We start from the raw sequence: 13331 nt of genomic DNA on the forward strand, positions 1-13331 counted from the left end.
ACCACACTGTCTAAATAGGAGTTCATTATATTACCACCCATAAAGAAAACAAATGGACATTCAAGTGCTACCAATTTAGATAAAGATGCAATAAGATTATTGTTTACTTTGTCTCATTGAAGAGTAGTAGTAAAGTACTGAAATACAAGAAACCAACTCCAAATATCTTTCTACACAATTATTATTATAAAAATGTATTATAAAAAATATTTATTTTAATATTTACAAGTTAGTATTGACGTGAATAGATTTTTGATCACTTGGAATTTGTGTTTACTTTTATATATTCATATTTGTGATACGTAAATAATCTTAGCACGGTAAAAATATGCATGAGTAGTTAATACTATTTTTAGATCAGTGGTCACAATATTTTCGTCCTTTTTGGAGAGACGTCATCTCTAGTTCTGGATTATTTATTTTGCGTCCTATGTCTGTACATGTAGATTTTATTATTTTCTGCTTGTATGGAAAATTTATAAAGGTGGTTTAAAAGGTATACATATACTCGCCTTCGGTTTGCTGGGATGTTAGCGAATTCTGGGATAAGAAATAATATGTATTATTTGATTTCAGAGGTGAGGTTTCCAGTGTTCGCAGCTGTATCCGTTCTCGAGAATCTTGTGGGTCGTAATGCTTCGCTAACGCCCAGCCAAATCACGTGTGATTTATATATAAAATAATCAATGGATGTCGCATTGAATGTATTGGATCTTATACATCAACATAATATTGAGACTAAATGTAATCGGACAAAACACAGTAGTATATCAAAGTAAAATAATAATGTAAGCCATTAAATTGACAACAACTTACTATACGTTTAAGTTTTAGGGGTATTTTCAGAATTACAAATGTAGATACGAGGAAATAGCAACTTTATTTTTATTAATATTCAATATTACTTAATTCCCAATAATGAAATTGCGTTAGATTTATGTTAAGACCTCTAGATCGATCAAAATTACCTTCGAACACAAATAAACACGGAAAATTGCCTACATTTAACTAGAGCTTTTGACGCGTTTTGTAGCTTAACCGTTAGCGATACACAAAAAGTAACTGGACCTTTTTGTAGGAAACTAAAGGGCGATTCTGCTATTGCAGGTGAACTAAGTACTCTTGTTTAGCCGGTATAGCGCTTGGGATAAAAGACTGCACCGATCACCCAATATGAATATTTTAGCAATATATACGAATAAATTTCTAGCTTTCAGGTGGTTTCTAGTGTTTACACAGACTAGTCTCGAATTAAAAAAAATTAAAGCTTCTAGTGTGCCAGGAAGTGGGCTTGACTCTGTATAGTCCAAGTAAGTCAGTACAACAGGGTTTTTAAAATAAAAGCGTTTTTGTTACGTGAAGAGAACCAAAGATGGTAATCTTCATCAGCCGAAAAAGTTGATCAGGTTTTTATTTGTCACCCAGAAAATATTCTTAGGTAGGAGGGTAAGGTTACCCGGGGTTTAAGAACAGACTTTAGTCCTTCATGGAGTTGAATCAATTATATAAATAAGTAGACTATGCGAGTTGGTTCATCAAAGAGTTGAGTCTAATAGATAGTAATCTATGTCAGCAGAATAAGTTGATCAGTGGGTTCAATTTACACAGGAGATTATCTACCCAAACTAGGGTATTCCCCGGTTGGAGGATTAATTTTATCGGGGGTTAAAACAACTCGACTTTCTTTTCTGGGGGAAGTATATCAACCAGATGGGTTTTTTCGACATAGCAAAGCGCATATTAGTCACTCTATTACGTAATAATACAAGTCCAATCCGGAACCGGATCGAAATACACAAATTAGTAAAAACTTTAAAACTCCTAAACCAGTTTACGATAAAGACTCTGCAATTGGGAGCGTTTTTAGGGCTCATAGCAGTATTTATAACCAAAAGACACTTGACCTTTTTTGTAGATCCAATTATTGTCTAGTTTATAGCAAATGCTATATTGAACATACGATAAACGGTTCGGCCACTGTCAATTTCAGAAAGAATTCCTGCTTAAAAATTAAAACATACTTGTATTTAAACGAATTAATGAAGATATAGCAAAAAGTAACCACACATTTTTTGTACATTACATGATTGTCTATTTAAATAAAATTTGGGTTTTGAGCTGAAATAAATGGTTTGGCTGCAAAAATGTTTATAATTTCCCTATGAAAGTATTTCTCAAGTAAAAATTTTAAAAATTTGACACATAATCGCTTACTACAACCAAACCGATGGAGATAAAGCAAACAATTACAAGGCCTTATTTGTAGTTCAATCCTGAGTAACATGTTTTAGATTTGAGCTAGCTATAACGATTCGCCCGCTATCGGGCTCGAAAGAAGGCCTGCAATGGTGAAAAGTGCGAAAGTTTGCGAATTATTTTGACGGGTTTAAAAGAAAACATTTCCAGTTTTCAGACTTTTCTCGCTGGCTTTTAAGTAAAAGCTACGTACGTGTGAAATTTTGTGTTTACAGCACTTCTAAAAGCGGGTTATAATGTGTATCAGTCAGTGGATTACACATGCGGGTTGTATACATAGAGAAGAGATATAGTTTTTAATAATTGCTCATCATGGCTACCAATGAAGGAGTGTTTATATTTGCATGGTTAATAGGCTAATAGTTACTTCCTAAGCTATTAAAATGCTGACAAAGAATTATGAGAACCGTTGAAGGAAGGAACAGGAACATTCACAGGCATATACTTTATGGTTTTTCGTTTTTCATCCCTTACATGATTACAGAACATTGCAAGAGAATTTATGCAACATTGACAAATTTTTAATGACTGCAATTTAATATACTACAGAAGTTTATATTTAATTTACTCTCAAAACTTATACTGATTACATCTACAATATAGAAAAACATTCTTAATCGTACCATATTCAAAATTATAACTTTTCCATGTTTATTCACGTGATCTCTCTAGCGAGGTGACAACAGTAAATCACAATTGTTTCTCACGTAATAAAGGTGCTGAGGATAGGCAAACACAATTTTTGTAGTAAGACTTCGTATTTTATTATTGTGTTTTTATGTTGTGACTTTTCTGTTACAGGTTACGCCTCTTACATCGGTCCATTCTTCGTAAAGGAACCACCCTCAAGAGTGGATTTTGCTAACGAGACGGGAACGATTATCGATTGTTCGGCGTCCGGTACCCCGCCCCCAACTATTACCTGGGTGTCCAGTGACGGGAAGCCCATTGTCTCCATCCCTCAAATGGTGGAGCTGCTCAACAACGGATCGCTTCTATTCTATCCATTCCACCCTAGCGGATACCGCCACGACGTCCATGCAGCCACATACCGCTGCGCCGCTACCAACACCGTAGGCCGAATCCTCAGTAGAGATGTCCGGGTGAAGGCAGGTCAGTTGCTGTCATAAATCATTCAATTAATCAAATAGTTTATTTGAACTAATAACCTGCATTGTTGGGTAATACTCAGGTGGTGGAAAATATTCAGAAATGCAATCTACACTAAAACACCTGTAAACCACTACGAAACATAAAATATACATTCAATATACCTTATCAATCAGTGATATTGTGAGGGTTTGACAAAACGGAAATTTTCTGAGAGCAACCAAACTAAAAAAAAACAGACTTAAAATCGCCAAAGCAAATTTTTAAACTGTCGTGTAGTTCAGATCTCAAAAAATTCAATTGCTGACTCTGCCAAGTCTGTAATCTTGAAAAAATGTTGGAGATAGATGTTTAAATGCTCCTTGAACAGAGGTCAGGACATCCACACAAAAGAGATTAGAGGCAGAAATTCCTTGCATTGGAGAGCACATATTAATTTCCTAAAAATTGGTGGATTCTTTCAAATGCAAAACACTCGTCAAAAGTATACTTGAAGGAAGCAAAAAAAGTTTATGACTTGGACGTTGGTGCATTTTTCAAAGAAATCTGGCAGACGGTTGAGATGGACTTCCTGCCTAGGAAGGAGCAGACTGACTTCAGGAGGTATGAGAATTTCTGCCTCTAATATCATAACATTACTATGTGCCTCCAAGTTCGAGAACTATTTCTGTCTATAATCTCATATGTGTCATGTGTCTGTTTTTGAGTCTGGTTGCTCTCAGAAAATTGCTGTTTTGTCAAACCCCTCACAAAAACACTGTGTACAGGTTTCAGTGAAATACATCAATCCATCATACACCCAATCAGTATCTGACTTGTATCTAATTTAGCTAAATGTTGCAACACATAAATGGCTGAGGACAATTAGGAGAAAGAAAATGTGATCCTTTTCAATCTTCAATCCAAGTATATTCCAAGAAACTTACAGGAATAGACGGCTTTGAGTATGGAATGTGCCAACATGGCGGTAGGTTCACTCTAAAAGTCTACAGAATACTGTAAAACAAATTAATGTAAAAAAACTGGTATAACAAGTAATTATAAATAATTTTCTTTTACTTTAAAAAAGTTATGTAAATTCTAGAACATATCCACAACTTGGTTGTCATGGGAGAATTTTAGTGCATACTCGTATAAGTCTGGATTTTAAAAGCTTACCCAAAAACCAATTCGTATGGCATGTGCAAAAATTACTCCTGAGTAATTCTCCATTACAATCTTTCCATGTGAAGGTGGAAGGATAATCGAAATCTACGTCTTTCTAAACTGTGTGGAAAAAGATCTCAACGATCTTCTAGGAGCGCAAAATGTTTGTCCTATCAAATTTATAATCACCTTCGTCTCAGTATTCTTATTTCTTCCACACAATAGTGTAATAGTGAAATTTCCAAATATTTTGCACTTTTTAAAATATAATACCTTTTAATCAAACGTTACTCATGGTGCTATGTTTTAGAGGGTTATTATTAATTGCTATCCCATTCTTTGTTTTATGATATTTTTAGTTTTAGTAGGTTCATTATGGTCATATGCCTGTACTGTCACTAATGTGTATGTATGTGTACATGTAAAATGTTATCTGAAAAATAGTACCTGCAATTAGGCTAATATTGGCTAATATGATTTATTAACTAAAATATATATGTCGTAGATAACTTAAATCACATAGTTATCATCAAAAACCCCCCTGAATCGTTAGATTTGTCGTTGCTCTATAAATCAAGCCCTGTTGTCATAAGAAATACATTACAGTTTTTATATCTTAAAATTAAAAGAAAATAGCCTAGGTGTATTTTATAAGACGAAACATACTTTTAAAAATTGCAAATTTAATGTTAAAACGTCAATTTTAAAAACTTACAATAACATCGTCATTATTTTACGTATAGAAGATTAATACTGCGCTAGGTTAGTGGATTTAAAGAAAAAGAAATTCCCTGTTATACGCACAATAATCTCAAGATACTTGTAGATGAGTTCGGCTATCTGATGGTAGATGATGAGTGTTGGCAATGGTGAGCCCCGAACCCGATGCAACCAAATGTGGTAAATGGATAAGGGCTTTGCCAATAACGAATTCTTTAGAGATCATCTTGACATTCGTGTTAGAGTGGCCGATGACAAGTCTCTGAGAGTTATAGCAAGATTGAGTGGTAAGTTGGAGAAGCAAATTACTCAAAATGACTTCAAATATATTTGGGATACATCTCTTTTCTGGAATATATTTACAGACTCAGAAATAGTAGGGACATATTATGACACCATTTTACGTGATATTATTTAAAATATGTAGGTGGTTAGTTTTATGACCAAACATCATGATAGTATTTTTTGTAGAGAAAGCGAAACTTACTTCTCAGTGTTAAAACCTTACACAATATATTAGGTAAATGTATATCTTAAAAACCATACGGTTTGTATTTAAATGCATTGCCAGTATTCAGTTTTAATGCATTTAAATAATATTAATTATTCATCAGGTGGTCAAGGATATATTGAGTAATATGTTTCATACTTGTTATTAACATAAGGTAAAACGGTCAGGATAGGCGCACCCTTAAGGTTTCCGTGTCTCTTGACAAATTGCGTCATATAATGGTCAGTTTCCAATGAATCTTCTTCCTCTCTCAAACATCTGGGATGCAGGTTGATAAATCTCCCTGTTCCTTTCGCACTTTATTTATATCTCCTCTGCCACTCTTCCAGTAAATATCTTCTTCCTGCCCTATTGTCATTCTTCCAGCGTTAATTCACCAATCATTCTCACGGCATTATGAAAAATATCTACTGTAATGGCGAGGTACCCATTGATATTACAGGACGTCAATGGTACCGCCTTGTATGGAAACTATAAATAAAATAGTAGTTCTTTATTTTATCTATTTTCAATTTACAGTTGCTTTATAAATTTTAAGCTCATCAATGGCGGGTGAGATGACCACAAATCAGTAGTTTTTGTCGAGAAAAAATTTTTTAAATGTCTAGTATAATATTAATATATGTACGTATGTCAGATTATTGCTCGCTATTAAAAGCATCAGAAATATATCTTAATATCAGATCATCTTACTTGCATTTATTACTGTATATACATATTATTATTATTATTATTATTTTATACATGGTGTCAACAACTAACTCTATCAACTTTTGTTTGTATTTTTTAAATGTATTTTCCCCTAAAATCACAAACAAAAAGACAAAAATTAACTAATAAAGATAAGATTATACTTTATAAGACATGTCTTACTTATTATGACCTGACAAATAAAATAGTGAAGTTTTATAAAGTAATTTGTAGACAGCCTTTGTATTCATAATATCTTGGTTAATGAGAAAGCACACACTACAGTTTAACATACAAATCAATAATTAAATTAGGATTAAACGTCCTATTAATACCAAGAACATTATTACTTACAACCAAACGTAAGGTTGCGTTCATCTGGCTTGTGTTGAAAGTTGCTAAAATTCAATTTTACTATATTTATCTTTTTAACATACCATTATAATTACATAAGTATGTTATTTCAGTAACCAAACAATTTATAAGATTCAAGATTCGGCATAAAATTTTAATTTACAGTATAATTTAAACTTGTCTGCAGTATATAAAACGTGGAATTTAATAATCGCACTTCCCTTACATGTTTAGGAATAATTTTATGACACAGCTATGTGACTGTACGTTTTATCGTGCCTGGAACATACTTCCTGACCATTACTGGTTCTCTAAAGAAGATCGTCAATATATTTCAATTTTATACACAACTTAAAAGATTTATTATGTTTACTTATTGTAAATTAACCTCAATTTTAATATGAGAACGATATGTCGTAATGGGCAAGATTTTAATTAATATAAGCTAAACCTTTTAGCGTAAATAACCACTACTCCCTGAGAAAAGATAAAGTGTTTATTGCCGTTTTCTTCACGTGTATGAGTTTAAAAATAGTTTAATTTCCTACATGAAAACAAATATTCTTTTTTCCAGTGGTGCTACAATACTACGAGTTGAGTGTACAATACAGCAAGTCCGTGATACGGGGAAACACAGCTCTACTGAAGTGTTCCATTCCTAATTTTGTTAAAGACCACATCACAGTCACGTCTTGGCTCCAAGATTCCTCTTTTAACATCTATCCGTCCATTAAAGGAGGTAAGAATATAACAATTAATATGATATTTATATACTACTATTTCGTGTTGACTTATCACCTCTGTCAAAATGTTAATTGAGCTGTAAGTGATTAATCCTGTGTTCTAAATTCTAGACAAGATTTTCAAACATATTATGTACTTCCATGTTTAATAAATATGGACTCATACTTGAAAGGTATAAAATTAAGCACAATATTAATTGACAAGAATGAATTGGTCACTCTTGCAGAAATCACTTTCTTTCAACATGCTATTTCTTAATAATTCAAATTAATCAGCAACCAGCCTTGTTGATCATAATACGGACTACGTAGATTCCCGACCTTGCTCTTTATGACTCTTACGGATCCTCTAACTAGCTCGAGGCTTACTTTAGTAGTCTATGGCCGTCATCTATAACGAGTTTCAAGGTAAGTAGCCTATCTCCCGGTTTAACAGGTTAAACACTATTCGACATACCTCCTGGTCCTGAGATAGCCGATTGAAGGGCGTCTATTGTAAATAAAGTTCAGACATCTAAAAAAATAAAAGTAATTAGGGAATAAGGTATGTTTTTTTTATCATTACAATTTCTTAAATAATTCATTTGCATATATTTAAAATGTTATATCTGAATTTAAACCTACGAGGAATGCATACATTAAAAAATCAAATTGCTTTAATTTCAGTATCTGTCCCACCAGTAGAGGGACATCGTGCATAGGCAATATCTATAAGCGATGATGCCGCTGCCGGATTTAAAACTAAAAATTAACACCAACTAGGCTATTTAAACTCTTCAACTTCGAAAATGGATACAAGTTCTGGTTATAATAAATGTTTTAACCTCTTATGAATATCCATGACATTTTCTAGTAGAATACACAGTGTATTTAGTGAATATGTGCCTTTGAGTTTAAACAACGTAATTTATTTTAACTCACAGTACACCATACAAATCCACATTATTTTGTGTGATGTACTATGAGTTAAGCTCACCATATACAATTAACTGCCGCTTGCAAATCAAAAATGTTTTGTGACGTATTTAACGTAGATGGTACATGCTTCGTCATTTCCCAAAGCCAGCTTGACTTATGTATAAATTCTGTTCAGACTCAGTTCTATTTCTAAACCTAATTGCTTCCTTTGATGGTAAAATTCTAATGTCTTCTAATATCTACACTCCTCTACCAAGCTGAACATTCCTCATTAAAAAGCATGAATCTATTTTAGAGCCAGAGAGCGTAGAACGCTCTCATTAAATGCTGCTCATTTATTCAAACTTGTCATAAGTAGGTAAAGAAAACAGGTTGAGTCGAGGGAGTGACTCGCTCTTATGTACCTCCGCACACAAAGCATCACTGCCAAGTACTATTCTAATCAAAACACCGCACCCCGCCACTCGTCATCATCCCCTACTACCCATAACTTTCTCATAGCATCTCATCACTGTGTTTAACATTTAAATTAATTAAAATCACTTTGTAAAGATTATCGAATTAATTTATATTAAAATAGTATACACTTTACAGGAAAACGAGTTAAAATTTGTGCACAGTGGTAAAATCTCAACTAAAAATGAGTTTTATAATTTATTTTGTGTTTTACCGTTATATTTATATTTGTTGCTTTACAAGAATTCGTAAAATGTATTTAAATTATGCGTTGAACGAAAGTTTATTCACATTCAAAATTAAAACTCTTAATATCAACGTAGCATTCCAAAACTCCTTTTTATTTGCGAGATTATAGGGGTCGTTTTTGAGGAAAAAATTAAATCTTTTAAATAAATTATAGGTATAATAAACGCATTCTATACTAGGAACGAAGCAGTAAACGGAGTACAAATAGGGGTACGTTTTTATAAACCTATTCCGATTTAACGATCACTACTTTTAGTAAACCCATTATGTTTCTGCCTCTCAGTAGTGGAATGGTCTTCCAGCAAACATCAGAGCCATTGATAAGAACACTCGGTTCGGGTGGAGGTCAGGGCCTTGATGTAGTCCCTGGACAATTGGAAAGCAAGTAGAATGACACGAGTGTGTCTAGTAAAAAAACACATATGTGTATTTACACTAATTTTATTGGTGGTTGTTTAAACTAAGGTTTGTATATATTTTCATTTAAATTTCAATAACAATCCATATTATTTTTATCATTACACTCACCAAAAAGCCTGAAAATAGTTGGATCGTGAGAGATAAAAAGGAGTGATCGGTATAATTTCCTTGAATATAAATGTTTTTGAAGAGGACTTGAGTCGTAAAAGAAGGATCAATGAAACTCTGCTCATAACATACGATTTATAGCTTTCTGAATTCAGCTTACTTATTTTGGGTATTCAGAATTTAAAAAAAATACTCCTTGTCAGTTGTTAACATTCTGCATTTTAAATGCTAATTTTCGTCAATACAGCCTGTTTTCTCCTAGTAGAGTGACTAATTTCTTGAAATTAGGTTTCCAGAGAGGTTAGTAAATCTTAAGGAAATTATAGTAGACCCTTAAACAAGGAAAATGTTCATAAGGAAATATGTCCTATCTCGTTTCGTTGATTATCTGTAAATTGTTTTTTATTCAAAAAGTTATATTTTATAAAATAGTCCCCATTACAACTTTTAGTATAAGTAACATATAATGAAGTAACATTGAAGCCTTCAGAAATGGTTAAGGAGGTCTTGAATATTCTTAATAAATTTAAATTAATAATTTTTAAGTATAATTGTACATCATTTATGGTAATCCATTTTTATAATATTAATTATATTTATTTCAAATATAACTTGTATTATAATAATTGACATTCTTTTGTACAAAAATATTCCTGTATATAAAAATATAGACGGAATAGTTATCCGTAAATAACAAAAGGAATAATACAAATCCTTTCTTTGATTTTTATATTTGACGGTGAGAGATTTAAAATGTAACACATCATTACGACAATTTACGTGAATGTAACAATCCTGCTATCTATTTATATCATACAAATATCTCTTGTCATACCAATATTAGTAAAGAGATGTTTTAAACATGGATGTAATGCATTTTTCCAATACCTCATGAATAAAATATATTTTGAACAAGGTATTATCAACAAGCTCAGCCAGCTGTGTGCTTACTGCCTTTTAACAAATTTTAAACCCTGCATCACCCTCTCCGCTCACGCACATTATTGAAATATTTGTGCCGAACAATGGAAATGCTTTTAAGGTTTTCCTTATTGTTTGCTTTACCGGCTCAGCATATTATCGAGTTTAAGTGATATTGTGGGTTATTATGCATCAATACATGTACTTGAGCCGCTTTACTCTTGTACTATTTCAACATGAACACAATAGAGAGACACAGAACAAAGGATAAAAATCCCTCTCAAAAGGAAACACGTATATTAGGAAGTTTATTTTTTCATAAAAACTACTTCTCTGATATTGTTTATTTTATTGGTGCGTTGAGTAAAGTTTACAAATCTAGATATACAATGGTTTTATTTATTAATTTTAATTTATTCTGGATACCAAGAAACATTTGTTTAAACTTTCAAATATAAACATATTAACGAATTAATGCTATGTCTCTAATTGCTGTTGTGTATGCTAAGACAAAATTATCTAAATCTGCTACAAGTAAGCTCTATTTCGTAAGTATCCATTTTAACTTAGTTTAGATCAATATTGATCTTCCAGGTAATAATAACTAGAAACTCAATAGTAAAATTAAAATTAAAACTTCAAAAATGGTGAAATATATAAGACAATGACTGTTGTTTACTATCGACAAAACATGATAGTTCAAAATACTTTTGACTTCAAATTGCCAGTAGTTAGTTACGTTAGTATGTTGGGATTACTAGTTTAAATATATGACATTTTAAAATTTATATGATTTTACAAATGGTATTCATTCAAATAATCCCAAATTAAAAATTCAATCATTAATTTGTCAACATTTTTATTTATTCTGCGATTGTTTTTTTACCATCAAGGTCGCCCATTAGACAAAAAATGTTCACCAACGCTTAGCCAAATTTCATGAAGTGACATGCACCATCTTCGAACTCGATGTTTCTTATATGGAAGTGAAGCTTAATGTGTAATTCTATGTCGATATCTCACCTCGTTCTCAATAGTCATGTGGATAAACAGAAAAACTAAATTTAAAGACCCTTAAATGATTAGCTTCGCTAATGTTCAGCCAATTGTCTTGAAATTCGGTGCTGTTTTATTCGCCTGGTGCAGGTTTAGTTTGTTAAGTTTTTATCCTCTCTATTATGGAAGTCATACAACATAGAGTTTTAAGTTCATTGTATAACAAACTGTATAACATTCATGTTATACAGTTTATAACACTTAATATATGTTTCAGACGGCAAATACCACATGTTGCCGACTGGAGAGTTACTCATCCAGAGAGTAGATGAGACCGACAAATACCGCAGTTATCAGTGTCGTGCCATGAATCGTCTCACCGCTACGCCACTTCTTAGCATGGGGCGTGCAAGGTTTTCCGTTACCGGTATGTATCTCATATTTATGTTAAAACATGATGACTCTTCCAATCTAGTTTGGTATCGGAAAATAATGTAATGTTACAATGCAACCTTAATAATCTGGCACACCAACTGTACGAAATGTACCACAGTAGGTTTTTCCCACTCCTATATGTACACTACAACCTCATCTGCCCGAGCTACATTATTTTATAAAGGATAAAAACATGCAACGTTATTAGAAATTTTATTTACGCATAGCTATTATGTGATGAGTTGAAGAAAGTAAATAAATACATTTAGTGTTGTTTAAAATTTGAATTACAATTTTTTAACCATTTTAAAAATTAATTAATGTTCTAGAACTTTTGTCTTGGGATTTCATAAATTGTTATTTATCACTATTATTACGAGTTTTTAAAGATAATGAATTTTTCAATGTACTGATCTCAACTAGGCTGTTTAACGAACCAAAAACATTTATATGAAGGTCTAGAGTTCAACCTACGTCCCCCGCTATCGAATAGGGAAATCTCAGTAGTAAGAAATACTGAAGTATTTACATTCCTAATACAAAATGTTTAAAATCCCATTCAATTTCACTTTATTCATATGTGACTGCACATTAATATACAAAAATTTAACAATTCACAATGGCGTTCAATTTAATTAGTTTTTCTAAATATTGCTGAACCTTAACCAACAAACCCACACAAACTTATAGGGGTTCAAACTTATAGCTTAGAAGCGTTTGGAAAAACTATCAAGAACAAACATGCAGAAAATAGAGTTTACTAGTTACGTAAGAACATTAACAAATAACAAATATAAATCAACATACAACTCAAATAAAACATAATAATTTCTTAAAACCTTAAAAATGTTCATTTCTAATAAAACAATGCCAAAGGGTGCTAAAAATTCGGGTTTTGCTTTCACAAAAATAAATAGTTTTGTACGATTAATACTCTGTTATATAGTTACATATGGTTTCAAAAAATAATGAGTCTGTAATTTCAGAAAACATTTTGAATCGTAATTACTGTGCATTACGAAATTATTAATAACGTTTATATAACGTTTTTATCCTTAATAAAATAATACAGTTCAGCTAGTTGAAGTTTTGTAATCAAACACAATTATAGTGTATATATGTAATAAAAATGTGATATAACGACAAATATATAGAGGTTGGAAAAGATAACTGTGAACAATTAATGTAAATAATCTTAAATACATTCAACCCCTGATATGTTTTTTAAATGTGTGAGTATTTGTTAAATTTGTATTAAATAATATTTTATTTTTATTCATTTTTTGGGAGGGGGAGGA

General features: G+C 32.0%; 1 protein-coding gene across 1 annotated transcript in view; it reads left to right on the forward strand.

The window, feature by feature from the left end:
• Positions 1 to 3067: 3067 nt before the first annotated feature.
• Positions 3068 to 13331, forward strand: part of LOC124369478 (Down syndrome cell adhesion molecule-like protein Dscam2) — a 187190-nt gene continuing 176926 nt past the window's right edge. The window contains 3 exon segments of the mRNA XM_046827490.1: positions 3068 to 3369; positions 7362 to 7526; positions 11876 to 12025. Coding sequence (XP_046683446.1) covers positions 3222 to 3369; positions 7362 to 7526; positions 11876 to 12025 — 463 coding nt within the window. The 5' untranslated portion in view covers positions 3068 to 3221.

Source organism: Homalodisca vitripennis, chromosome X, assembly GCF_021130785.1.
Source record: "Homalodisca vitripennis isolate AUS2020 chromosome X, UT_GWSS_2.1, whole genome shotgun sequence".
In the NCBI taxonomy this organism is placed as follows: Eukaryota; Metazoa; Arthropoda; class Insecta; order Hemiptera; family Cicadellidae; genus Homalodisca; species Homalodisca vitripennis.